Source organism: Mesoplodon bidens, assembly GCF_964165515.1.
Source record: "Mesoplodon bidens genome assembly, chromosome: 3".
Lineage (NCBI taxonomy): Eukaryota > Metazoa > Chordata > Mammalia > Artiodactyla > Ziphiidae > Mesoplodon > Mesoplodon bidens.
The window spans coordinates 35,030,450-35,056,496 of NC_138178.1; the positions used below are offsets into that span (position 1 = coordinate 35,030,450).

The following is a 26,047-nucleotide window of genomic DNA, read 5'->3' on the forward strand; positions in this document are numbered from 1 at the left end:
ATTATGTCAAAAGGAGTCACCTTGAACTGCCCCCACTGGCCACATTTTGGACTATATGAGGCCCCAAATGAATACTGTCTATAATATTATAAAACATTGAATAAATAAAAATCCCTGAATACAGAGTGAGAAATGAAAAAAATGACTGGGGAGCTTCTTTACAGAAGAATGTCTGCAAGTAAATGTAGAGGTAATGATAGAATTAGAAAATTACCTTTTGCAACCAAACCCCAGTGTAAGTACTGTTTCAAGCCAGGAGCAACAACAGATGCTAAACCTATCATGTGAGAAATTGTTGCAAAACAGAATATTTAACACCTTAAGATAACACCCTGCAGGTTTCTTACAAGGAAACATGGATCTACATAACAGAGTGATCTGTATGTCCCCACCTTAGACAAGTGATCAAACACAGCATTACTAATATTGGGAAGGCTGACATCACACAGATGTTCAATCCAGTTCTAATCAAGCCCTGGACCTCACGGCTCAGTTTATAGGAAATACTTGAGGGAGATCAACAAATTAAATGGCAATCAGACAAACACAGAATATGGGAAATGCTATAAGACAACTGGGATGAACGCTTTAAAAAGTCAATATTATGAAAAAATAAATGGTCTAAATAAAAGAGACATTTATGTAACAAAAATTGTTCTGAAAATAATAAATTAGAAAGCTTTCTTGAGCTGAAGGAATCCTGTTTGGGTAGATCAACTGGGCCAAGCACTCTCTTAGAAAATCTTTGTGAACTAGGCTATAGTGTCTTTGAGAAGCATTTATCCTGTGTGTGTGCATGTATGTGTGTATGTGTGTGTGTGTGTGTATGCGTGTGTTCCAACTACCATCCATTGACAATTACACACTTAAGTGAAACCTCTTAGACTAGAACCCCTGGCACTTTTAGCCAGATGGTTCAAACTCGGGGGAAATGTGTGGAGACAGCAATGAACCCCCAGTCGCCTACAGTACTAACCTGTGGGGAAATGCACGTTGCAGGGCAGCTGGGCAAGGCTAAGATGGAAAAACCTATAAGAGTCCCCACGTAAGGCTTTATGTGCTTCCAATGCAGGGGGAGCGGGTTCAGTCCCTGGTTGGGAAACTAAGATCCTGTACATGCTGCGGTGTAGCCAAAAAAAAAAAAAAAAAAAGAAGTAGGGAAAGGATTCAACGTCCTTAGATTATGGAAAAGTAATCTATGCTGTACAGTTTTAAATGCCTTCTCCTAAACTGCAATTCCCTTTTGTTTCTGTAACTCTCCTACAGAACAGTTTGATACATCTGACGTCCCTGTGGTACTTTTACAGGGCAGTGCCTCCCAGGATCACCTGGAGAACTTATTAAAACACAGATTCCTGCTCCTCCCACAGAAATCCTGACCCAGAAGTTTAGGGTGAGGCCCAAGAATTTGCCCATCCAGCAGCCTCCATATGATGCTGCTACGGAGCATCTGTGAGCTATGTTTCCAATAGCACTGACCCAGGGTGAGGGAAAACTCCAGGTCTTTAGGACAGGAAGCAGGGATGGTTCTGTAGTCACAAACTTTTCAGCATTTCTTTACTGTTCTGCAGGAAATGGCACAATTCTAGGTCTGACCAGAAATAAAGTGGGAACCCTTGTGAGGTAGACAATTTTAAGGAGGGAGGGGCCAGCTGTACCAAATGTTCTACCGATGAGGGCTTAAAGTGCTGATGGATGAAGCAGTAAAAAGCTTGTTAATGGGCTTTGTAAAGGCAGTTTCAACTGGGTAGTAAGCACAGGGGGCTGTGGTTTGAGGACTAAATGATGATAAAAATGTAGAAACAGGAAATGTAAACAGTTTTTCCAAAACTTGTCAATAAAGGTAGGTGAAAGATTAGGGTGGTAGCTGGAGATACGGAGTTTAAAAGATGTATATATACACACACATACTAATATACGTATACATATATTATGTATACATATATACACACACACATATTTTGTAAATTATACTTCTATTTAAGATGGAAGACATCTGGTCACATTTAACCCTGATGGGAAAAGGAGACAAGAGAGGATAAAGAAGAGAGAGGGGATGATGGGTGGGATGAGATCCCTGAGGAAGTAGAGGGGGCTGGAATCCAGGACACAGATGGAGGGATTAATTAGCCTTGGAAAGGAAGACAGACACTTGTGCCTCTGTGATGGGAGGGAGCAAAGAACGGATGGGTGCAGCTGCAGGGCGAGGTCTGTTCTGATGGTTTCTGTTTTATTGAGGTGTTTTGTTTTTTTTTACAATCTTCTTTGGAGTTTAGCATAGAATCAGTTTTTGTAAATGGTCCATAAATGCTTGAAAAGACATTACATTCTGCCAAAATTCAATGCTCAATAATGCCTGTTAATGTAACATTACTAATACTGCTGTGCAGCTCCTACTGACTGAAGTGTGTTCAAGTCTTTCATAGAAGTTTTATTTGCTTCAATTTCTTCTTACAGACCTATAGGGCTTTGTTTTCTTTATACATTTTGATGTAATGGTATTCACAAATTTTTAAGACTGTTTTTTGATTATTGGTGGCTATAAAATACTCCTCTTTGATTTTTTTTTTTTTGCCTGAGATTCTACTAGTTCTGATATAAATACTGCTATCATGCTTTCCTTGTCTCCCCTGTTACAATGGGACACTTTTAAGCCCCAGACAAATGGCCTCCAGGTTAATCCCCCCTCAGTCTGGAGCTAGACCCAGACCTCATAGGAGCAAGCTGCTTCTTGTGCTTCAGGACAGGTTAAGTATAGACCACTTAAAACCTCCTCTCACAAGTTTGCATATGAGGCCACCAATCAGGTCTGATTCTGAGGCTGCTTTAAAATATTATACTTTCTAATGGTGTAGAATCCAATGGTTGAGAACATACCAGATGGAGGAAGGCTTCTTCTCTACCCCATCCTACGATGTTCATAACAGCAAGTCCACATCTGGGAACACCCAGATTTGGTGGTGGTGTTGGGAACTGGTTCCTGGGGAACACCTTCATTATTTGGAACTATTTCAACATTTTTTCATTGAAATTTGGGGTAAGAGATCCTTGATACTGCTACTCACTGTGCCATCTTCCAGGGCTTCTTCTCATCACAATTTTAATGTCATTTGCATTATTTTTACTCTACAAACTACTGGGAGAGTCAATATGGAATCGTGGTTAAGATCACAGACCCTGGAGCCAGACAACCTGGATTGGAATACCAGCTCCGCCACTTACAATGGCTGTATGACTTTGGGCAAGTCCCTACCTTCCCTGTGTCTCAGTTACATCTGTAGATTGAGGATAATAAGAATACTTGTTTCAAGGGGTTGTTGAGAGGATTTAATAACATAATACACGCAAAGGGCTTAGAAGAGAACTTAACCACCAGTAGGACTGGGTAAGTAAAAGTTATTAAAACCACGCTGAGCACATACTATGCCCCCAGGCACAATCCTAGGTAACCTGAGATAAATGCCTCCTTTGTTCTAGTAAAAACCCATTCCTACAATAAAGAAAACTGAAGTTTTGCAAGTTTAAGTGACTTGCCCAAGATCACAGACTTCCTAATTAGTAGGGCTGGGGTCAGAACCAAAAACTGCACTCAACTTTTCTACTGTTGAGACCAAGTTATAATTGTATAAACCCAAACTGTCCCATCACAAGTATATTCTTTACAGACTTTGATTTTATGGGTTTCACTTATTTGATTTCGCAATCACTGGGCTGACTCAAGGATCTACGAAGTTTGCTTCCACTAACTTCCCTCCCACACATAAATGCTCAAGTCCAGCTGTTCCATCATATTTTTTCTATGTCTCATTTCCTGCCGCAGAATCACAGTTTTGCTAAGTAGCAAGATGTACAGGAAATAAATTGTCCACACAATATTAACTAATCAATAAACATCAGTTTCAGCCCAGAAGGACTGTAATTTATACCAGATCGCTTATTTTCACTATAAAGTCAAACTAGAACTACACCAACCTAAATACACACATTCCGTGGTAACACAAGAAAAGAGACAGACTCTTTTATTACTCTCACTTTAACAACCTCATTTCCACTTTTCCATTCCTGTTTTTTGTTTTTTTGATTTTTAAAATCTGGTTGGGTATTTTGCCGAACAAAACTTTCGGTCACGCATATTTCCTGTTACTTTCTTGACCCTGCATTTATCTTCTTCAGCTTTTTTAGGCTCAAACACACACACACACACCCTCCAATCTCCTCTCCATTCCCAAAAAACAAAGGAGTTATTTTTTAAAAAAGGAAGAAAAGTACCTGAATAAATGTTAATGCTAATAATAATAACCCTATGGAAAAAATGGAAAAATAATACTTATTTTCCTTTAAAGCGAGATAATGGGCGTGAAAGCATTCATTTTGTAAACTGAAAAACATATAAACACAAAAATGGTGTTTATTAATGCTCGTACACACCCGCAACCACTTGGCATCATTTAACCTAAAACGACATTGTGTAGAACAGGGGCTGACAACTTTCCAAATTAGGGTAGCCAAGTTTGATTTGAGTCTATCGGTCCCTCTGTGGGTGTGGTGGGGGACTGAGGGGGCAAAAGAAGGGAAAGCCAGTGTGTGGCTACACGGATTCTGAAGCTGGAGGACTATCCACATACTGCCTTTTGACACAGAGGTGGGATAAATGAGACGTGCCATGGAACAAAGATGGGCAAAGTAAAAATCAGAAATTAACAACCGTCTTTTCAAAAGTAGAGAAGGGACACACGGCAGGGATTTGACTTGGTGAGAGCAACCGGCTGCACGCTGAAAACCGATTCCCATACCTACACCTGCCCTGCGATGACATCCCTACTCCTACCCTGAGCTGCTCATGTGCTACATCATGGATGTCTCTTATTGCTGAATCTGCAAATGAGTGTCCTTAGCTATTAGCCCTGGTGTCTCTGTAGAAACAACCTGGAGGTATATCTCTTTAAGGGATTAAAATGCCTTTACCCCAAAAGAGCATGGTAACAGGCCGAGTGCCTAACAGTGTATGCTTTGGTGCTCGTTTCCAGGACTAGCTTTGAATAACATGCAGTAGAGGGGGCTACGTTACATACAGCATCTAACAACATCTTTCTGTCCAGATGTTCCCCAGCATCCTAGTGTAACAGTTCTTTTCTGCCCTCAGACTGCATCTAAGAAATCAAGAGCCTGGTGAGGACTAAATGGTCATTTGCCTTCTGACTCTGTAATGGGATGTAGAAGTTCAGAATATGTCACCCCAAAATATGCCACTTTGGCATACTGATTATTTTGAATTAAAGGTACTTGAGAAACAGCAAGCACAAGAAGGACACTCTGACCCTCCACTGGAGGAAAGCAGGAGATAAATCTCAGGGGAAGGGACCCTCCCTGTACCAGGGTGGGTAGAAGGCATCCTTATCACCAAAGACAGGGAATTTGGGGCCAAGAAGGCTGTGTAAACAAATATAAATATGTAAAATCTCCTGCGCTCTTTAAGAAGACAAGCCATCTCTGTGGAATCTTTTCATTAAAGCTTTGGAAAATTCTTCATATGAGAACCTAGGACTTACTTCTTTAACCTCCATTTAATCCCAAGATCTCTGTGTTTGAAAATAAGGAATAAATTACAAATATATTTAATAGACTTTCAGAAATAAAAGATGTCTTAGAAATCATCTGTGCTAACAGTCTCAGGACACAGATGAAAAAGCCAAAGTTCCTGTGATCTTGCCTAAGATCACAGATAGTGGCCAAGCAGAGGTTATTACCCTAGTCTTTGGCTTCCAGGCCAGTTCTGTTGCACAATATTATTTAGTCTCACTGAAAACATAATAGGAAGCAGAGTTGTCTCCAGCAAAGAGCCTGTATTCATTCGTGCAATAGTTATTGAGCTCCTGTGACGTGCTCAGTACTATACAAGCACTAGGAATAAAATGGTGAAAATCACAGACGTGTTGTCTGCTTTTGCAATGCCTGACTAGTAGGAGAGACCAATTAAACAAATAAATACAATTGTCCCTTGAACAACACGGGGGTTAAGGGCACTGAACCTCCACGCAGTTGAAAATCCACGTATAATTTACAGTCGGCTCTCCGTATCCGTGTTTCCTCTGTATCCAAGGCTCCACATCTGGGGATTCACCCAACTGAGAATCATATAGTACTGTAGTCTTTACTATTGAAAAAAATCCACGTATAAGTGGAGCTGCGCAGTTCAAACCCATGTTATTTAAGAGACAACTGTAAATGAAATAATTACTTCTTGCAATAAAGGCTAAGAAGGAAATAGAAAAGAGAAGGGCTGACTTTAGGTGGATTGGTCAAAGAAAACCTCTCTGAGGAGATGACACTTGAGCTCAAGGTTGAAAAAGAGGTAGCCCAGTTAAGAGCTGGAAGAAGCATGTTCCAGGCTCAGGGATTGGTCGATGCAAAAGCCATGGAGGAAAAGGGCACCTGGCATTCTAAAATCATCCAGAAAGTCAGTATAACTGGAGATTAGTGAGTGAGGGGCAAAAAAATGGTACACATGACATAACGTAAGAGCCAGATCCACAAGACTTTGAAAGTCATGGAAAGGGGTATGGATTTTATTATAAGTGTAAAACTAAAGGCAATTCACAAAGAGGTATTAAGCTGGAGAGTTCCTGGTCAGTCCGGCTACTCTGTGAAAATCAGCCTCAATGACACTCTTTCTCAACAGCACCTGCATGTCATTTTCCTCTTGTTTTTTTTTCATGCAGAGGACATAGGAGAAGCATAAAAACATGGGAGAGAGCAAGGCAAGGGCGAAAGCCCAGGGCTCTAGATTTTCAGTCTTGGGATCTTCTTCCATGCCATGCTCTCTCTCGTGAATTAAATGGGGAAACATCCTATTAAAACGAACAGGGTCTGGGACTTCCCTGGTGGTCCAGTGGTTAAGACTCTGCACTTCCATGCAGGCGGTGCGGGTTCGATCCCTGGTCGGGGAGCTAAGATCCCACAAGCTGTGCGGCGTGGCCAAGAAATATTTTAAAAAAGTAAAAAAGTCAAAAATAAATAAAATGAACAGGGTCTTTGGTTTGAATATTCTTTTGCCACACACAGTTCTAGCATAAGAGTTTTATCCATCAGAATCTTGCCCAAGAAAGATGAATAAGGAGGCAGAAAAAATGAAATAAGAAGGCAGGAGGAAGGGAAACCAATCTGTTTAGCATGTCAGCAAGCCAATACAGTCTTCTTTGTTATGGAATAAGTTAAATGCACAGATTATCTTTGGAAATGACAGTCAAAGGAGAAATGAAGAGTGTATGAAGAGAAAACCTTGTGAGAATTACCCTGTGAGGCAGCCCCACAGTCCACCTAGCCCAGGATGCTGTATCTGTCAGGAGTACACAGGGATGCTTTGTAAGAAGGTGTGGTTATCTTCACAATGTCCAAAGTTGAGCATAATGCTGGTGTTCCAGCTCAGCCTTAGGCATCACTGTATCAATAGGCTTAGTTGCCACCAGGGAAAAATGTACAGTTGACCCTTGAACAACGTGGGGGTTAGGAGCGACAACCCCCTCCAGTCAAAAATCCGAGTATAGGGACTTCCCTGGCAGTCCACTGGTTAAGATTCCGTGCTCTCAATGCAGGGGGCACAGGTTCAATCCCTGGACGGGGAACTAAGATCCTGCATGCCACACAGTGCGGCGAAAAAAAAGAAAAAAAAAACTGAGTATAACTTACAGTTGGCCCTCCGTATACCCAGTTCCTCATATCCATTCGCAGTTCTGAGGGGGTGGGTCCAACCCACCACAGATCATTTAGCCGTGTAGTATTTACTGCTGAAGAAAATCCAAAACCATGTAGTTCAAACCCGTGTTGTTCAAGGGTCAACTACATAAACAGCCCATATCAGACAAGCTGAGCTTATTTATTTATTTGTCTCATGGGTGCATGCCCTTGTGTGGACAAGACCAAAATAACGGGCAAACCTGGAAAAACAAGTGAGTCCCTAAGTACCAAATCAAGATGCTCCAAATAGGGGTGTTGCTGTTTTTAGAGTTTTCCCTCTTTAAAAACTGAGTAGCTTCCAGTTCCCTGTTCCAACAGCCAAAGTTATTGATGCCAGTTGTTAGTTCAGTCTCTCTCCTTCTGCCTATGAACAGGAAATATGCATGCTGTATGTGGATTAATTTCTGGTATTTCTCATAGCAAAGCTTTTGGCTCCAGGCTCTTACACCTTGAATCTGCCTCCCTGCAGGATGGAAACGAGGGCCCCTGAGCAACCCTGTGCTCTTTCTCCAGAGCAGGGCTGTGCCAATAGCGTCTCCCGGCCACGGCCTCCTTCAGTGTAAGTCCCGGGGAAGATCGGAATGATTGCTTGGCAAGGTGAGGACAGAGGAGCCTGGTGGACCCCACAGGTCTGGTGATGCACACTTAGGGATTGACGTGGCTTCGTTTCCCACATTTCTTTCACACAAAGCACGATTATAGGGAAGTGCTTCCATATGGCCCATGGAAAACCCCGGCCAAAAACAGCTTCAGCTGGCCAGATTCAGAGCAGCAACAGACATGAAGGGGCCGTAAGGAAAAGCGAGGATGAGAAGCACCGAGTTTTCACACAGGCAGGCATCTTTGCTAAGTTTAGCCTCAGCCCCAGCACAGGCATAAAGAGCCTGAAGACTCTGTCAGCCGCGGGCGGGATGCCCCCAGCTCTCACCGCATAGCTCTCCTCACTGCATTCAGGGATCTGTCTGTGAGCTCCAGCTGCTCTTCCTTTGCAGAAATTAATAAAAAATATCAGATTTTTAGGGGCCTTTCTCCTGGATTGTCCTGAACTGGCATCAGGGGTCTGAGACCCCTTCAAAAACATCGGAATGGCAAATTTGGGGCTTATGGGGACACATGCATTTTTCTGGAGAGAAAATGCATAATTATCAATAGATTCTCAAAAGGATCTATAATCCCAAAGCTGGAATTCAATGAGAGAGAGAGAGGATACGAAGTACCTTATCAAGAGTGAGGAACGATGCAGTCAAGCAGGTAAAAGCCCCTTTCAGCCAGCACAGCCCCCATCCCATCCCCTCCCACCCCAGGGCCTCCTCCACAAACTTCTCCAAAAAGACTGGTTTCTTGACCCAATTTCACTCAGCTTCTACTCTGGTTCAATTAGAATTTTCTCAATTTCTAACCTCTCTCAGACCCTGACAAGATGACATCCTTTCTGATGAGATTTCCACACTTTTTTGTTTGTTTGTTTTTGTTTTTGCGGTACGCGGGCCTCTCACCGTTGTGCCCAGCCGCTCCGCGGCATGTGGGATCTTCCCAGGCCGGGGCACAAACCCATGTCCCCTGCATCAGCAGGCGGACTCTCAACCACTGCGCCACCAGGGAAGCCCAAGATTTCCACACTTTTTAAAGCCAACAGTAACTGCAGGCACTTCCCCAAGGCCTGAGCTGGTGAAGATTTTTCCCCATTAGTCCTCTCATTCCAAGGCTGTCCTAGTTAACTCTTCACAGCCCTGCCTGGTTCTTCACTGTCTTCCTCTGGATCTTATTCTTTCCTCTATCTTTGGTTTCTCATACTATTCACTGTGTTTTGACACCTTTGACAAGACTTTCCTCCACACCCATCAGTAGCTCTCTCAAAAACAAAGCCCCGGCGGACCAAGTGTTGATTTCGAAATCTGTTTACATTTAATGTTATGTTAGAGGTGTGACATCCTTTGGTACCCATATGAGCAATATTTCTAATAAAAATATTGCTAGCATTTACTGAGCTCTCTCTAGGTGCCAGACACTATTGGGAATGCTCGGCATGACTGAGTTATTTAATCCTGACAATAACTCCACAAAGGCAGTACAACTGCTGTTCCCAGTTTAAAATGAGAAAGTCAAGATACACAGAAAAGTTCAAAAACTTGCTCTGTTTACAGAGCTAGTAAACAACAGGCCCAGGATTTAAACCCAGGCAATCTAGCCCCAGACTCCAATTTCTTAACCATATTCCTTAACTTCTCTATTCCTTAGTTTTCTCACCTGTAAAATGGGTCAGACAATGTCAAAACCACAATGTAAGGGGGCCGGTGGAATTAAATGATATGCCTGAAGAGAATGTTGGGAATTATAAAGCATTAGATCAATATTACTAATAACAGAATGGATGGAATGTGATATACTTGGTTTCCCAGCTCCTTAGAAGCCAGTGTGTCATATGCCACAGTTCTGGTCAGCAAGGCAAAACTCCCTGAGGAAGACTTCCTTTCCTGACTAAAGGGTACAGTATTAAAAGAATGCCTTTTGCACCACCTTCTTCTTTCTCACTTGCTGTGTGGATGTGTTGTCTGAGTATTTAATAGTGACTTAGCAACCCCAGATGAAAGCCATACTCTAAGCTGGGGAAGGAGAGACAGGAGCCTGGTTCCTCAAAAACATAGTAAAACAGCTTCCCCAGACTTGACTGCCAGCTCCAAACTTCTTGTTAGAAGAGATATGTAAACTCCTGTATCTATAAGTTGGGTCTTCTGTGAATTGCCATAGAATGCATCTCTCACTGGTACCCCACCACTCAAAGCCAGCTCCTTCAGGAAGCCCATGGATCTCATGGCTTCCAATCTCACCTAGGCCCCCTTGCAGCTACTCCTCCACTTCATTACTGTCTTTTTTTTTTTTTTTTTTTTTTGGCTGTGCTACATGGCGTGTGGGATCTTAGTTCACCGGCCAGGGATTGAACCCGGGCCCCAGCAGTGAGAGCACAGAGTCTCGCTGGGAATTCCCCTCCTTACTGTCTTTGATGAGTGCCTTATCCTCCTTTCCTTGATGGGAGCACTCTCGAGTCCCTGATAGCCCTCACTCTTTTCTTTTTTTATTGAAATATAGTTGATTTACAATACTGTGTTAGTTTCAGGTATACAGCATCTTGACTCAGTATTTTTGCAGATTATATTCCATTACAGGTTATTACAAGATATTGGGTATCATTCCCTGTGCTATACAGTATATCCTTGTTGCTTATCTGTTTTATATATAGTAGTTTGTATCTGTTAACCCCAAACTCCTAATTCGTCCCCCACCCTTTGGTAACCACAGGTTTGTTTTCTACATCTGTGAATTTGTTTTATGTTTTTAATTTATTTTATATATTTTTTATTTATTTTTTATTTAGATTTTAGGGAGCCTGAAATCTTTTTATAATTCCTTGGCACCATAGTATTAGCTCACAAAACACCCACTCGTGCTTATTGTCTGCAACAGACAATTTATATGATAGTATTGTTTGCAATGAAAGAATATTAAACCTGTGTCTCAAGTCACTAAGCACCCTCCTGCTACAACTATTCCCAAAGCTTGCACAGATATTTTGTTGTACTTAAAATTTTGTTTTTTCTACTGTTAATCCCTTTGCCAATGTTTTATCCTAAAGAAGAAGGAAGTGATGTAGAGATCACAGCTTCCAATGAAGAAAAGGATGGCTGGAGAGTAGGGTCATCTGCCTCATCTTCTTTATCCTTCAGCCAGTGTTAACTGTGTGTCACACATTTTTTCTTATATAGTCCAATTTGATCCTCACAATGACCCTAAGAGCTGAGCATAATTATTATCCCCATTTGTGAATTTGTTTTAGAGCCCTCACTCTTAAGCAGCTGACTCTACCTCCTAATGAACAGAGTTGAAAAAAAAAAAGACAAAACACTGTATTGGAACACAGTTAATTTCTCAAGGGTGCCTGTAGTTATCCAGTTCTTGACATGGTGTGGGTGTGTACCCCTCCTTTATTCCTGGGAAAAGCCTTCCCTTGATACATTCTCTCACCTTCTGTTCACTCCTAAACCCACTGCATTCAGGCTTTGGTTTCAGCCAGAAGTTCGTTGAAACCACTCTTGCGAAGGTCACAAATTTGGCTTCAAATTGCCAAAGAGAAATTTTTGGACCTTAATTCCAGCTTACCTCAAAACAGCATTTAACATGGCCAACTATTACCTCCTTTTTGGAATTACTTATTCCTTCAGCTTCCATACTGCTTTGGCTAAGTTCTGAGTTTACCTACTCTTTTCATTATCTTTTCACTTGAATTCCCTTAAACTTTTTCCCTGGCTAAATTGTCATGACTTCCTGATATATTCTATATACTCTCTTTGGAGAGACTCGGCTAATTTACAGCTAAAGACCACCAAGATGGCGATTTTGCCACTAGCAACAATGGACTATCATGTTTCAGATCAACTCTTCCACTCCAAAGACAATCAACATCTGTTTGAAGGTATCAGATAGGTACCAAGGCACTGAATACTTAAGGGGCCAAATTTCGGGAAAGAAGAAAAACCCAAGGAGGTGAACGTTTATCTTTTTTTTTTAACATCTTTATTGGAGTATAATTGCTTTACAATGGTGTGTTAGTTTCTGCTTTATAACAAAGTGAATCAGTTATACACATACACATGTTCCGCCTAGAGGGGTGGGATATGGAGGGTGGGAGGGAGGGAGACGCAGGAGGGAAGAGAAATGGGAACATGTGTATATGAACATTTATCTTTGATATGCATCTCCTCTCCATGCATTCCTTACCCTGATGAACAGCAAATAAATCCACCCAGCTGCTCAAGCTGGAAAATCTGCAACATCCTACCTTTCTTTTCTCTCTTACAGTCTTCATTCAAAGAATTATCAAACTCCACTGACTCTCCTAAATCTCTCTCTCATCTGTTTCTTCCTCTGCCTCTCCCACCACACTACTCCCGACCAAGGCCTCATTATTTCAAACACCCTGGAGTATTTAAAAACAGCATCCTGCTTAGACTCCTTGCTTCCTGGCTCACCTCCACATGCAGCCAGAATTATTTCATTAAAACACAAATCTAACCATGCCACTCCACTGCCTAAAGGGCTTCAATGACTCCATTTAACCTGAAATGTGAAGCACAATGATGAAGGCCTTTATGGTTGCCTTCTGTCTTATTCCCCCACCCTAACCAATGTGCAATCCTAGTAGTTCCTCAACAAAGTCCAGGCTTCCCTCTAGGGTCACACCATGACTTTGTGTTTCCTCTGCCTGGAAAATCCTCCCCACCTTCCACCCCTCCTGTAAGGCTCTCCCTATTTTGGAAGAATAAGTAAAATCCCTATTTCATAAGTTACATCCAAATAAGCACGAAGAAATAAAAGAGTTTAAAGTAGGAACACACAGAAACTTCCCTTGTGGCGCAGTGGTTAAGAATCCACCTACCAATGCAGGGGACACGGGTCAGATCCCTGGTCCAGGAAGAACCCACGCGCAGCACAGCAACTAAGCCCGTGTGCCACAACTACTGAGCCTGCACTCTAGAATCCGCGAGCCACAACTACTGAAGCCCACGCACCTAGAGTCCGTGCTCCTCAACAAGAGAAGCCACCACAGTGAGAAGCCCGCGCACCACAACAAAGAGTAGCCCCCTCTCGCCACAACTAGAGAAAGCCCGCACGCGGCAACAAAGACCCAACACAGCCAAAAATAAATAAATAAATTTATAAATTTATAAAAGCTAAAATAAAGTAGGAACACACAAAAAAAGCACTGGCAGAAGGCGCACATGTATGATTTTTTCACTTTAAGGCAAGGGTCAGCAAACTACAACCTGAGGGTCAAATTCAGCCTGCAGGCTAGTTTTTGTAAATAAAGTTTTATTGGAACACAGCTGTGCCCATTGGTTCACGGGTTGTCTGTGGCTGCTTTTGCCTGGCAACAGCACAGTGTTGAGTAGTTGAGACAGAAACCATATGGGCTGAAAAGCCCTAAAATATTTACTCTCTGGCCCTTTACAGAAAAAGTTGACTGACCCCGAAATTTTTTTTTAAAAAATTTAAGCAGATATTAAACACAAACAATATTGAAAGTCAAATGACAAACAGAGAACATTAGAAATAGGTACAACAGACAAACAAATAGTATATATTCATGATACAAGTAAGGAAAAGATCACCATCCAAATAGGAAAAAGAGTAAATGACTTCAGCAGCTAATTGAAACATGAAGAAGTATAAATGGGCAAAAAATGCATGACAATATTTTCTACCCTGTTAGCAATCAGAGGGGGGCAGAAAAAATAATGACTCATAGTTTACCTTAAAAAATCAGCAAATTAAAAAAAATAGTTATATTCTGTATTGGCATATGTTCAAAGAAACAGGTAGTCTTAGAAGAGGTAATTGGAATAGGGACTTCCCTGGCAGTCCAGTAGTTAAGACTTCGCCTTCCAATGCAGGAGGTATGGGTTCAATCCCTGGTGGGGGAGCTAAGATCTCACATGTCTTCTGGCCAAAAGACCAAAACATAAAACAGAAGCAATACTGTAACAAAGTCAATGAAGACTTTAAAAGTGGTCCATATCAAAAAAAATCTTTTAAAAAAAAGAGGTAATGGGAATAAGAATTTGATATACTACACTTTTTGGAAGAAATTTGTCTTTTAGAACACGGGTCAAAAGTTCTTTCCAACGAAAAAGCTCAGCATTAGGAAAATGTTATTCTAGTATCAGACGGTCTAAAGCACATGTTTTATGGTAACATCGTATCGGGTTTAAAACCTACTTTTTTCAGGAGAAACGTGTGACTTTGATTGTCCCCGCACCAGCCTGCAGGTGGCGCCGTCGCCAGCACAGACGCCACAGTTGTCTTCCTTGGCGTTGCTCCCCAGTTGCCGGTCGCAGCCCACTGCCTGCAGACAGACAGAAGCACGGCGGTCAGGAGCGGGTAGAGATACGGGGATGTGAGACCTTCTGTATGTCAGAAACCGTATTTATGGTGTTATCCTTCTTAAATGTACGAGTTGGCTCTCTTTTATGAGAATATAGTTTTTAAAAGATATAATAATATATAAAGCTTGACAGTACCCTGTCATTTATATGATTCTTCTCCAAAGGCCAAAGAATTAAAAAAGACTTGAGACTGCCCCTTGACACTCCCGCTCTTAGTGTTTTATTTATAATTTTATTCAGATATTTTATGTACATAAAATGAATGGAACATCACAGATATTTCCTCTCTCCTCTTTCCCACCCCTTCCCTCTCTTTCTATCCCTACCCTAGTCCTATTCTCTCATTTCTTCCCCCAAATGACCACTATTCTGAAGTTGATGTATATCCTTCTGGTCCATAGTTTTATTTTAATTTTTTTTTCTGTTTTTAATCTCAATCTATACCTGCATCTTAATATTGATGATATATCCATATCTCTCTATATTCTGTATTTGTATCTTTGCATTTCCTTCTGTTTATCATTATCTATACCTATACCTATCTCTACCTGTATGTCATTATATATATATGTGTGTGTATATATACACAATCTTTATAAAAACTTTTATAAACAATTTTTAAAATATAAGGAAGGAATTGAGAGAGCTATCTCATAGAATATGCTTATACTGATATCCTTCAGTCTTTTGTGAATTACTGCTTTTGTGAGTTGTGTGTGTGTATTTGCTAGACTGTGAGCTTCCTTGTATGAGAAAAAGGGCTATGTCTTATATTTCTTTTTATTTTACAAATACGTCTTTTACATGATGTGCACCCAATAATATTAACTGATGAGCTGGTTCATCTCTACCTCTGCATACACATTCAACTTTATTTGTATTTATATGCCTGGTGTGTAAGTGCAGAGACCTTAGAGGCAAACAGCCCACTTACAAAACCTGCCCTGTCCTACCACCCCTTTCAAGCTGCAGGGTGCTGAACAATTCAAACTCTAGGAGACTCAATTTCCTCAAGAGTAAAATAGGGTCAATAATACATACTCCACGTAGGGTCTACTAAGAATGAAATGAGAAGATATATGTGAAACTCTTAGTACAGTGATTAGAATACTCAAAGGGCTCATCAAAAGAGAGCCCCTTTAATCTCTCTCTGTTTTTCCTTTTGTTTTGACTGCTGGGTTGAGCCCCTATGCTTCGGTTTGGAGAACTGCTGGATCAGATTTTGTATCCAAGGTGTTGAAGAGAATATAAAACAGGACAAAGTTGGAACCACATCTATAGACTATTCTTTCCAAAATGTTGGTGCTGAAGGGAAGGAAAAAGATCAAATGAAAGTTTCAGGGAGAGGTAGGACAAGTTCCAAGGAAGTTTAAGGAAAAGCCTATGATTAGAGATATTTTCAAATTCACAAAGGGCTGTCATGAAGAAAGGGTTTACATTTGTCCTGTGTATTTTCAAACGGTGAAAGCTACAGGTTTAGGCATAATTTAGTTCAATATGAGAAAGTTTTTAAAATCAGAGTTATCCAACAATAAATATTCAACCATGGGCTAGGTAGGAGACTTTTTGGCAGGAATATTGGAGTGGGGATTAAATTATTTGATGAGCGGCTGAATCCTTTGAGACCCTTTCATCCTGATTATATGATTTTTATAAAGATAATAGTAAAATATTAATAATAATAGTTGATTTTTATTGAATGCTTACCACGTAACTGGCATTATGCTAAATATGTTATACACATTATTTCATTTAATCTTCATAGCAACCTTCTGATACCTTCTATCTCTATTTTACAAATAAGGCATGTGAGTGTCACTGAGGTTATATGACTTTCCTACATTACACAACTAGTGTATTGTTTTAAAACCCAGTTCATCTGACAGCAGAATCCTAACACTATGCTATACCTTCCTCACCTTTAGTATCGGCAGATGGACAACAGTGAACCCAGTTACATAGGCCATTATGTTAATATTTACAAGTACATGTGGAATAACTTAAGAGTGATTGATTTTGGAAACACACTTGCGTGGTTGAGATTCAATCAGTGAGTAACTTGTGTTCATGCAACTTTCTCAAAGGGTAGTAATTCTACCATCAAATTATAAAACACTGTTCCTAGGCCAAGCTCTGTCCTCACACATCCGTGTCCCTGAGCACTTTGCATTTCATGAGAAGAGAATCACCCTTTGTCTGGTCATCCAGGAAGGGTGTGGGTTTAGGAGCTAGGACGGGCTTGTTTTGAAGAGTGTTTAGAGCCTTGCAAGACCCTGGGCAATCGAATACTCCCCTGAGCACTGACATGTATTTCATAATTTTTAAAGCTACAGTTCATCCAAATATTACAGCCAAAAATAAGCATGTGAAAACATCACAGAAAAATAATATCTGAAAAGAAGTTCTGGTTGCCTTGTGATTCATAGGGTATAAGCCAGAACTGCCCTTGAATTTGAGGGACTACTGAATTTTGGCTCTCACTTCACATCCTAATGAACACTGAGCAACTTCCTAAGAATTGCCTCAAGTATTTTCAACTTCTGTGACTTTTCCTGAAGTCAAGATCTCTAGTGGTAATGATTTAAAAACCGCTAATCGATAAACATAGCAATAAAATTTATTAACATCCATATATAACCAATTTCTATAGAGCCAGGCACTACAGAGTATAAATTAGTAAGACAAGATTTATATTCTACAGTGTAGTTAATGAGACAAGTTATACAAGATAGGGGATAATATAAACAAAAAATTAAGATATATGAGCAGTGCTTTGGGGAATAAATACACATATATAAATCATCACTTCAGCTAAGGATTATTTCATAGTTCTGGCATATGATTTCTTAATCAGCTCATAGAAGTCAGTGTTCAAATAAGGGTCGTTACTCCATATGAAGCAAAACATGAATTTTCCAGCTCAGTCAAATATAATCCTTCAAGAAGCAAAGAATTTTTTGAGTCAACTTCTGCTTGAGATCTCTGAAAATTGGATTCTACCTTACAAAAAATTCTAACATTCCTGCCTGAAAAATCAGAGGATATGGAGCTATGGTAATCATTAGGAATCTTCATAAATATTTAGCTTCTCCAGCCCATGGAGGACTGCACTTCCCTACCCCCTTAGAAATTTAAGTGTGGTCATTGACTGTCTTTGGCCAACGAAATATGAGTCTAAGTGTTTGTGTCACTTCTGTAAGAAGCTTCAAGGGTCAGTGTGTGAGTCACACATTCCCCTTCTCACTGCTGTAGTTATTATGCAAAACGTGTTCCAATAAAGCCTCCCTCAGTCTGGGTCTCTGAGACGTTCAAGAGCAAAGACTCCTGCTGACCCACGTTGGCCAAGCAGCGTGAGCTAAAAGTCACCTTTAATTGTTTTAAGCCACAGAGCTTCAGGGGGTGTTGGTTACTGAAGGAAAAACCTAGCCTGTATTATACTGAAGTACTATTTAACTATTAATGCATAGAGCAGGGTCATTAACATCAAAGGGTTGTTTGAAACTGGCCATTTCACATTAAAATCCAGATTTCTGGCTCCTGTTGACAAATGAAAACTCTGACATGTTTATACACGGTTGCCCTCTTGAGCATATTAATGAGCAGATATGTATTCTCCAGCTCACGACAGCCCTCATCACTCACTATGACTAGACTTGAGCAGTTTTCTTCTAGAGTGGAGGGTAGATATTTGAGTTTCAGCCTCTGTACTAAACTGTCTAAGCATCACTCACCTATCGTGCTGACTGCTGTCTACTAGAATCACATCTTACTTCCAGTTAGAAAATTTGGCTATATTTGTAGCAATAAAAAACATACAAATATCATCAGTATAGCGCCATGGTTAAGAAAACAGATTTTGGAATTCGGTTTCCTGGGTTCAGATTCCAGCTCTACCATTTTCTGGCTGTGCCGTCTGGGCAAATGACTTAGCCTCTTCAAATTCCAGTTTCCTTATAGACAGAGTGGGGATAATGACTATCCCAGCTTCATAGTGTACGATAAGCTAACACAGTAAAGTGCTTAGACAATGCCTGACACCTTGTAGGCACCCAGTAAGGGTTAGATGCTATTATTTTTACTAGAAATACAAAGTGATTTTCTTCATTTACACAGTTGTCAAGGAATTCAATAAATGTGAATGATAAATCAGACTTGCTCTGAAGATCTGGTTCCAACCAGGTCCTGTTTCTGATAAAAATCAGACCTCCAAAGCAGAAGCAAATTTCATTCAGTGTGTTTTGTTGTCTCATGCTGTCTGCTGTGCTCAGACTCATGGTAGATTCTTCCCAGGAGCATGGTGACAGGGTCATGTAAATGAGCAAACTGTAAACACACCTGCAAAAATTGTCTGTAGTCTCTGTCAAGTGAACATCAGGGCTCAGTTCACTGATCCTAAGGCAATCAGAGAGAATCACAGTTTACTTTCTCCCATCCTAATGGCTGTGGACAGCCACAGCCACATTGTATGGGAAAGGGAATTTATGTGAACATTGTCCTGTGGAAGGAAAGATACTGAATTCAACTTAGAAGTGTCTGAGTCACTTCTGAAGAAGGGCATGCAATTCTTTTGACCTGAATAGCCTTTGCCAGAAGATCACTCAGCTTTCAGCAAGGTATCACCTATGACTGCCCAAAGAATCCACTTACTCATTAGACTCACAGAAACGTGATAGGAAGCACACATTTTAAAGGAACTAATTCGGCATTGAAAACCAACTTTATCCTGCAATCCCCTTCAAACCTTGGAAACTACTGGAGCAAACTATGCACTTTAGACAAATAAGAGGGAGCTCTGGTCAGTGCCCACAAGGAGAAACCAGGGAAAGAGAACCAGAGTAGCCTACAGGGCTCCTGTGTGACAGCTGTTCTGCTGGGCTCCTGAAATGTTGTTCATGAAAGAACGAATTTTTTTTTTTTGAGTTTTTTTAAATGAATTTTAATGTTTTTAAATGTATCACATAAACTAGTTGTACTTATTTTCATGCTGCCTTATAAATTTAAAAAATCCCTATAAAACCATCTATTTACATTTGTCCTTAACAGCAAAATCAACTCTTTCTTTCTCTCTCTTTTTTTTTTTTTTTTTTGCTCAATACATTTTTTTTTTCAATTGGGGTATAGTTGCTTTACAATGTTGGGTTAGTTTCTACTATACAGCGAAGTGAAGTAGAGTTCCCTGTGCTATACAGCACATTCTCATTAGTTATTTATTTTATACATATTATTGTATATATGTCAATCCCAATCTCCCAATTCATCCCACCGCCATTTCCCCCCTTGGTGTCCATATATTTGTTCTCTACATCTGTGTCTCTATTTCTGCCTTGCAAACAGGTTCATCTGTACCATTTTTCTAGATTCCACATATGTGCCTTAATATATGATATTTGTTTTTCTTTTTCTGACTTACTTCACTCTGTATTAGAGTCTCTAGGTCCATCCACGTCTCTACAAATGACTCAATTTTGTTCCTGTTTATGGGTGCATAATATTCCATTGTATATATGTACCACATCTTCTTCGTCCATTCGGCTATCAGTGGGCCTTTAGGTTGCTTCCATGACCTGGCTATTGTAAACAGGGCTGAAATGAACACTGGGGTGCATGTGCCTTTTTGAATTATGGTTTTCTCTGGGTATTTGCCCAGTAGTGGGATTGCTGGGTCATATGGTAATTCTACTTTTAGTTTTTTAAGGAACCTCCATACTGTTCTCCATAGTGGCTGTGTCAATTTACATTCCCACCAATAGTGCAAGAGAGTTCCCTTTTCTCCACACCCTCTCCAGCATTTACTGTTTGTAGATTATTTGATGATGGCCTTTCTGACTGGGGTGAGGTGATACCTCACTGTAGTTTTGATTTGCATTTCTCTAATAATTAGTGATGTTGAGCATCTTTTCATGTTCCTCTTGGCCATCTGTATGTCTTCTTTGGAGAAATGTCTATTTAGGTCTTCTGCCCATTTGTTGATTGGGTTGTTTGTTTTTCTGATATGAGCTGCATAAGCTGTTTGTGTATTTTGGAGATTAATCCTTTGTCAGTTGCTTTGTTTGCAAATATTTTCTCCCAGTCTGAGGGTTGTCTTTTCATCTTGTTTATGGTTTCCTTTGCTGTGCAAAAGATTTTAAGTTTCATTAGGTCCTATTTATTTATTTTTGTTTTTATTTCCATTACTCTAGGAGGTGGACCAAAAAAGATCTTGCTGTGATTTATGTCATAGAGTGTTTTTCTTATGTTTGGTAATAAGGATGATGAATGGTACTCTATGGGTAACTTGTCATCCTTTCAGATTATCCTTCTTATTTGGGAATACTTTTTATTTTTCCAGGCAATTCTGTAATTATCAATGTAACAGGTTCTTGAGCCCTCCACACCTCATAAGATAAAGAGTCAATATCCATACCATTTCTTTTTTTTTAACTTTTTATTTTATATTGGAGTATAGTTGATTAATGAAAGAACAAATTTAAAATAGGGCCTATAAAGAGAGTAACATCTCCTTTATACAGACTGAAGAGACCAAGGCTCAGAGACAATAAGCAGTCACAGGAAACTAATACATCCTGCACCAAGCTGTGTTCACTCCAACCATGTCATTGAGACTGCTTAAGCTGAGGTCACCAATGATCTCTGTTTGGTCCAAATGAAGCAGGCATATTTCAGTTCTTTTCCCGCTTGACTTCTCTGAAGTATTTGGCACTGCCAACTTCCTTCTTAAACACTCACCCACCCATATCTTGTTTTCTCCCAGTTTTCTATTAAACAGAAGATTGTTTTGTGTAGTCTCCATCATGTGTACCTCTTCCAATGCTTGCCCCTGAAATGATGGGGCCAGAACTCTGTCCTTGGGAATCTGCCCTTCTCATTCAGTCCCTAAGGACATACATTAGCTTTAACCATGGGACGACCCCCAGATCTATATTTCTCATCTAGAATTCTCTCCTAAGCTCTAGATTCATGTATCAACTTGGATATCCACAGCAGGCTCATCATCTTTTCCCCACATACTTGGTCCTCACTCAGTATTTTCTGTCTTGGTGAAGGGCCTCGTCATCTACTTAGTTATTATGTCAGAAATCCAGACATCATTCTCAACTTCTCTCTCTTTTTTTTCCCACATCCAATCAAACATCCAGCCCTAAAAGATCTGCTTCTTTAATCTGTAGAATTTGTCTCCCCTTCTTCAGTCACCCTACCTCCACCTTACTTTAAGCCCTTGTTACCCCAACGTGACCTATTTTTATCTGCTCCAACCCTGTCTTTCCCAAATAATCTGCCACATTGCCACTTGAGTGATCTTTCTAAAAACAATCCCAACTCAGCTATTTCTTATAAAGTTCTTCAATGGCTCCTCTCTTCTTATAACTTTCAGAATAAGTTCATGATTGGTTTCCACCTACATCTGTTGCCTCAATTTCAAGCATTATCCCACAGGTATTTTTCACCTCAGCTCTACAGAATGAGTCAAAGATGCTTAAACACACCTACTATCACACCTCTTCACCAGCACTATTCCTTGTCCTTGGGATTCTCTTCCTCATCTTGATATATGTAACTTCTACTCAACTTTTCAAAACCTCAGCATCAAAACATTACCTCGATCACATTGCTCTTCTTTAGCCCAGATTAAATTGTTTGTTAGTAACAATTATTTTTCATTATAAGAGCAATACACACTCATTGTCAAAAACTTGGAAAACAAAAAAGCATAATTCCACTGACAAATAATAGCTATTATCATTTAGTGGAAGAGCTCAAAAGTTAACTGGTGGTTACAAAGGGAAACCACTGACAGCATATGAGATAGAAAAATGAAGTAGTAAACTCTGACCTTAGGGAAGATTAAGCAACAGCAAACATCAAATAAGATGGTTTAAGAGTAGGAAAGAAAGGAAGAGAGATTGGTTAGGCTACCAAGGGGGACTGACCAGTTTAGTCTTGGGGTAGAAAGGTGAAAGTGAGAGAGGAAAGAAGAGTAAAATGTGAGAGATTTGATAGAGGTACCGGGATAGAGGACATGCAAGCAAATACATTTGGTGACTACAATATGAATTCAGGAAGGTAACACTGGGAATTGTGGTGTCATAAGCAGAAATGAATAGAAATAGCAGTTAGAATAACTAGTGGATCTGGGAAGAACAATACTAGTTCATTTGAAAAGGGGTGGGGATTGGAGGAATTCCGATGGTGTGTTGGAGGAATCTGTGGAATCTCCCAGAATGGATATCAAGCTTGAACTAGAAAATTCAGGATTGGAGGCTGAGAGAGAAATGAAAGGAAGACCAAGAGTTATGAAAAGCCTCTGCATTTGCAAGTAGATAAGACTCATTTATTCAACCAGTTTTTAAGTGAGGACCTTTGATGGGGCCAGACATTGTCAGGGTACTGGGGTATGGCAGTGAGTCTAAATGTACCAATTAAAAAGACAGAGAATGTCATAGTAGATCAAAAAACAAGATCCAACTATCTGTTGTCTGAGGAAACCCACTTTAAATATAAAAGCATCTATAAATTAAAAGTAAAGGGATGGAGAAAGACACAGTATGCTAACATTAATAAAAATAAAGCAGGGGTAGGTATATTAATTTCAGACAGAGCAGACTTCAGAGCAAGGGGAGTTATCAAGGGCATTTATGAATGATAAAGGTGTCAATACTCCAAGAAAACATAACAATTCTTAATGTGTATATGCCTAACAATGGAATGCCAAAATACATAAGGCAAAAACCTACAGAACTGCAAGGAAAAGTAGATGAACCCACTATTACAGGTGGAGACTTCAATACCCCTCTATCAAAAATGGTTAGATCCAGCAGGTGGAAAACATTGAGAAGAACTAAATAAATGGAGAAATATTCCTTTTTTGTGGATAGGAAGATTCAATATTATCAAGATGTTAGCTCTTTCCAACTTGATTCCAGAAAGTTATTTTGTGGATATTAACAAACTGATTCTAAAGTTTACATAAAGAGGGAAAACACCCAGAACAGTCAACACAATACTGAAGGAGAAGAACAGTGTCAGAGGACTAACACTGCCCAACTTCAAGGCTTACGAATAAAGCCAAAGTAATCAAGATGGTATGGTATTGGAAAAAGAATAGACAAATAGATCAATGGAATGGAATAGAGAGCACAGAAATCAACTGACATGAATACAATCAAATGATCTTTGACAAAGGAGCAAAGGCAATACAATGGAAAAAAAAGATAGTCTCTTCAATGAATGGTGCGAGAACAACTGCACATCCACATGCAAAAAAATGAATCTAGACACAGACTTACAACCTTCACAAAAACTAATTCAAAATGGATCATAGACCTAAATGTAAAATACAAAACTATAAAACTCCTAGAAGGTAACCTAGAAGAAAACCTAGGTGACCGTGGCTATGGTGATGACTTTTTAGATATAACACCAAAAGCATGATCACTGGAAGAAATTACTGATAAGCTGGACTTCATTAAAATCAAAAGCCTCAGGACTTCCCTGGTGGTCCAGTGGTTAAGACTTCGCCTTCCAGTGCAGGGGCTGCGGGTTCGATCCCCACAGGTTTGGGGAGCTAAGACCTCACATGCTGTGCAGCCAAAAAACCCAAACATGAAACAGAAGTAATATTGTAACAAATTCAATAAAGACTTTAAAAATGTCCACATAAAAAAAAAAAACCTTAAAAAACTAAATGAAAATAAAATAAAATCAAAAGCCTCTGGTCTGTAAAAGACACTGTGAAGAGAACAAGAAGACAAGTCACACTGAGAGAAAATATTTGCAAAAGACACATCTGATAAAGGACGGTTATCCAAAATATATAAATAACTCTAAACAATAAGAAAATAAGCAACCCAATTAAAAAATGGGCAAAAGACCTGAACAGACACCACATCAAAGAAGATATATAGGTGATAAATAAGCATGAGAAAAGATGCTCAACATTACATGTCATTAGGGAATTGCAAATTAAAACAACAATATGATACCCCTACATACGTATTAAAATGACCAAAATCTGGAACAATGACACCACCAAATGCTGGAGGTGATGTGGAATGACAGTAACTCTTACTCATTGCTGGTAGGAGTGCAAAATGCAGTCACTTTGGAAGACAGTTTGAGACTCTCTTACAAAAATAAACATACTCTTACCATCATACAGCAATCACACTCCTTGGTATTTACCCAAATGTATTGAAAAGTTGTGTCCATACAAAAACCTGCACATGATGTTTATAGCAGCTTTATTCATAATTGCCGAAACTTGGAAGCAACCAAGATGTCTTTCAGTAGGTGAATGAATAAATAAAATGTGGCACATCCTGACAATGGAATAATACTCAGCACTAAAAAGAAATGAGCTATCAAGTGATAAAAAAACATAGAGAAAAGTTAGATGCATATTACTAAGTGAAAGAAGCCAATCTGAAAAGCCTACACTGTATGATTCCAACTATATGACATTCTGGAAAAGACAAAACTATGGAGGAAGTTAAAAGATCAGTGGATGGGCTTCCCCGGTGGCGCAGTGGTTGAGAGTCCGCCTGCCGATGCAGGGGTCGCGGGTTCGTGCCCCAGTCCGGGAAGATCCCACATGCTGCGGAGCGGCTGGGCCCGTGAGCCATGGCCGCTGAGCCTGAGCGTCCGGAGCCTGTGCTCCGCAACGGGAGAGGCCACAACAGTGAGAGGCCCACGTACCGTGAAAAAAAAAAAAAAAAAAAAGATCAGTGGTTACCAGGGGTTAAGAGTTGGGGGGATGAGTAGGCAGAACACAGAGGATTTTTAGGGGAGTGAAAATACTCTGTATGAGGGAAGGGATATGGGAACAGATGTATATGTATAACTGATCCACTTTGTTATAAAGCAGAAACTAATACACCATTGTGCAGCAATTATACTCCAATAAAGTTGCAAAAAAAAAAAAGAAAAAGAAAATACTCTGTATGATACCACAATGACAGATACATGTCATTATACTTTTGTCCAAACCCATGGAATATCCAACTCCAAGAGTGGACCCTAATGGAAACTATGGACTTTGGGTGACTATGATGCATCAATGTAGGCTCATCAATTGTAATAAAGGTACCACTCTGTTTTTTTTTTTTTTTTTTGCGGTACGCGGGCCTCTCACTGCTGTGGCCTCCCCCGCTGCAGAGCACAGGCTCCGGATGCGCAGGCCCAGCGGCCATGGCTCACGGGCCCAGCAGCTCCGCGGCATGTGGGATCCTCCCAGACCGGGGCACGAACCCGTATCCCCTGCATCGGCAGGCGGACTCTCAACCACTGCGCCACCAGGGAGGCCCAAGGTACCACTCTGGTGGGGGAGTGTTGAAAATGGTGGAGGCTCTGCATGTGTGCAGGCAGGGGGTATATGGGAA

The 26,047-nt window shown here is 40.3% G+C and overlaps 1 protein-coding gene across 1 annotated transcript in view; it reads right to left on the reverse strand.

The window, feature by feature from the left end:
• ADAMTSL3 (ADAMTS like 3) overlaps positions 1-26,047 on the reverse strand; it is a 367,745-nt gene that overhangs the window by 187,137 nt on the left and 154,561 nt on the right. Inside the window, 1 exon segment of the mRNA XM_081230123.1 lies at positions 14,506-14,632. Within this exon segment, the coding sequence (XP_081086249.1) occupies positions 14,506-14,632 (127 nt within the window).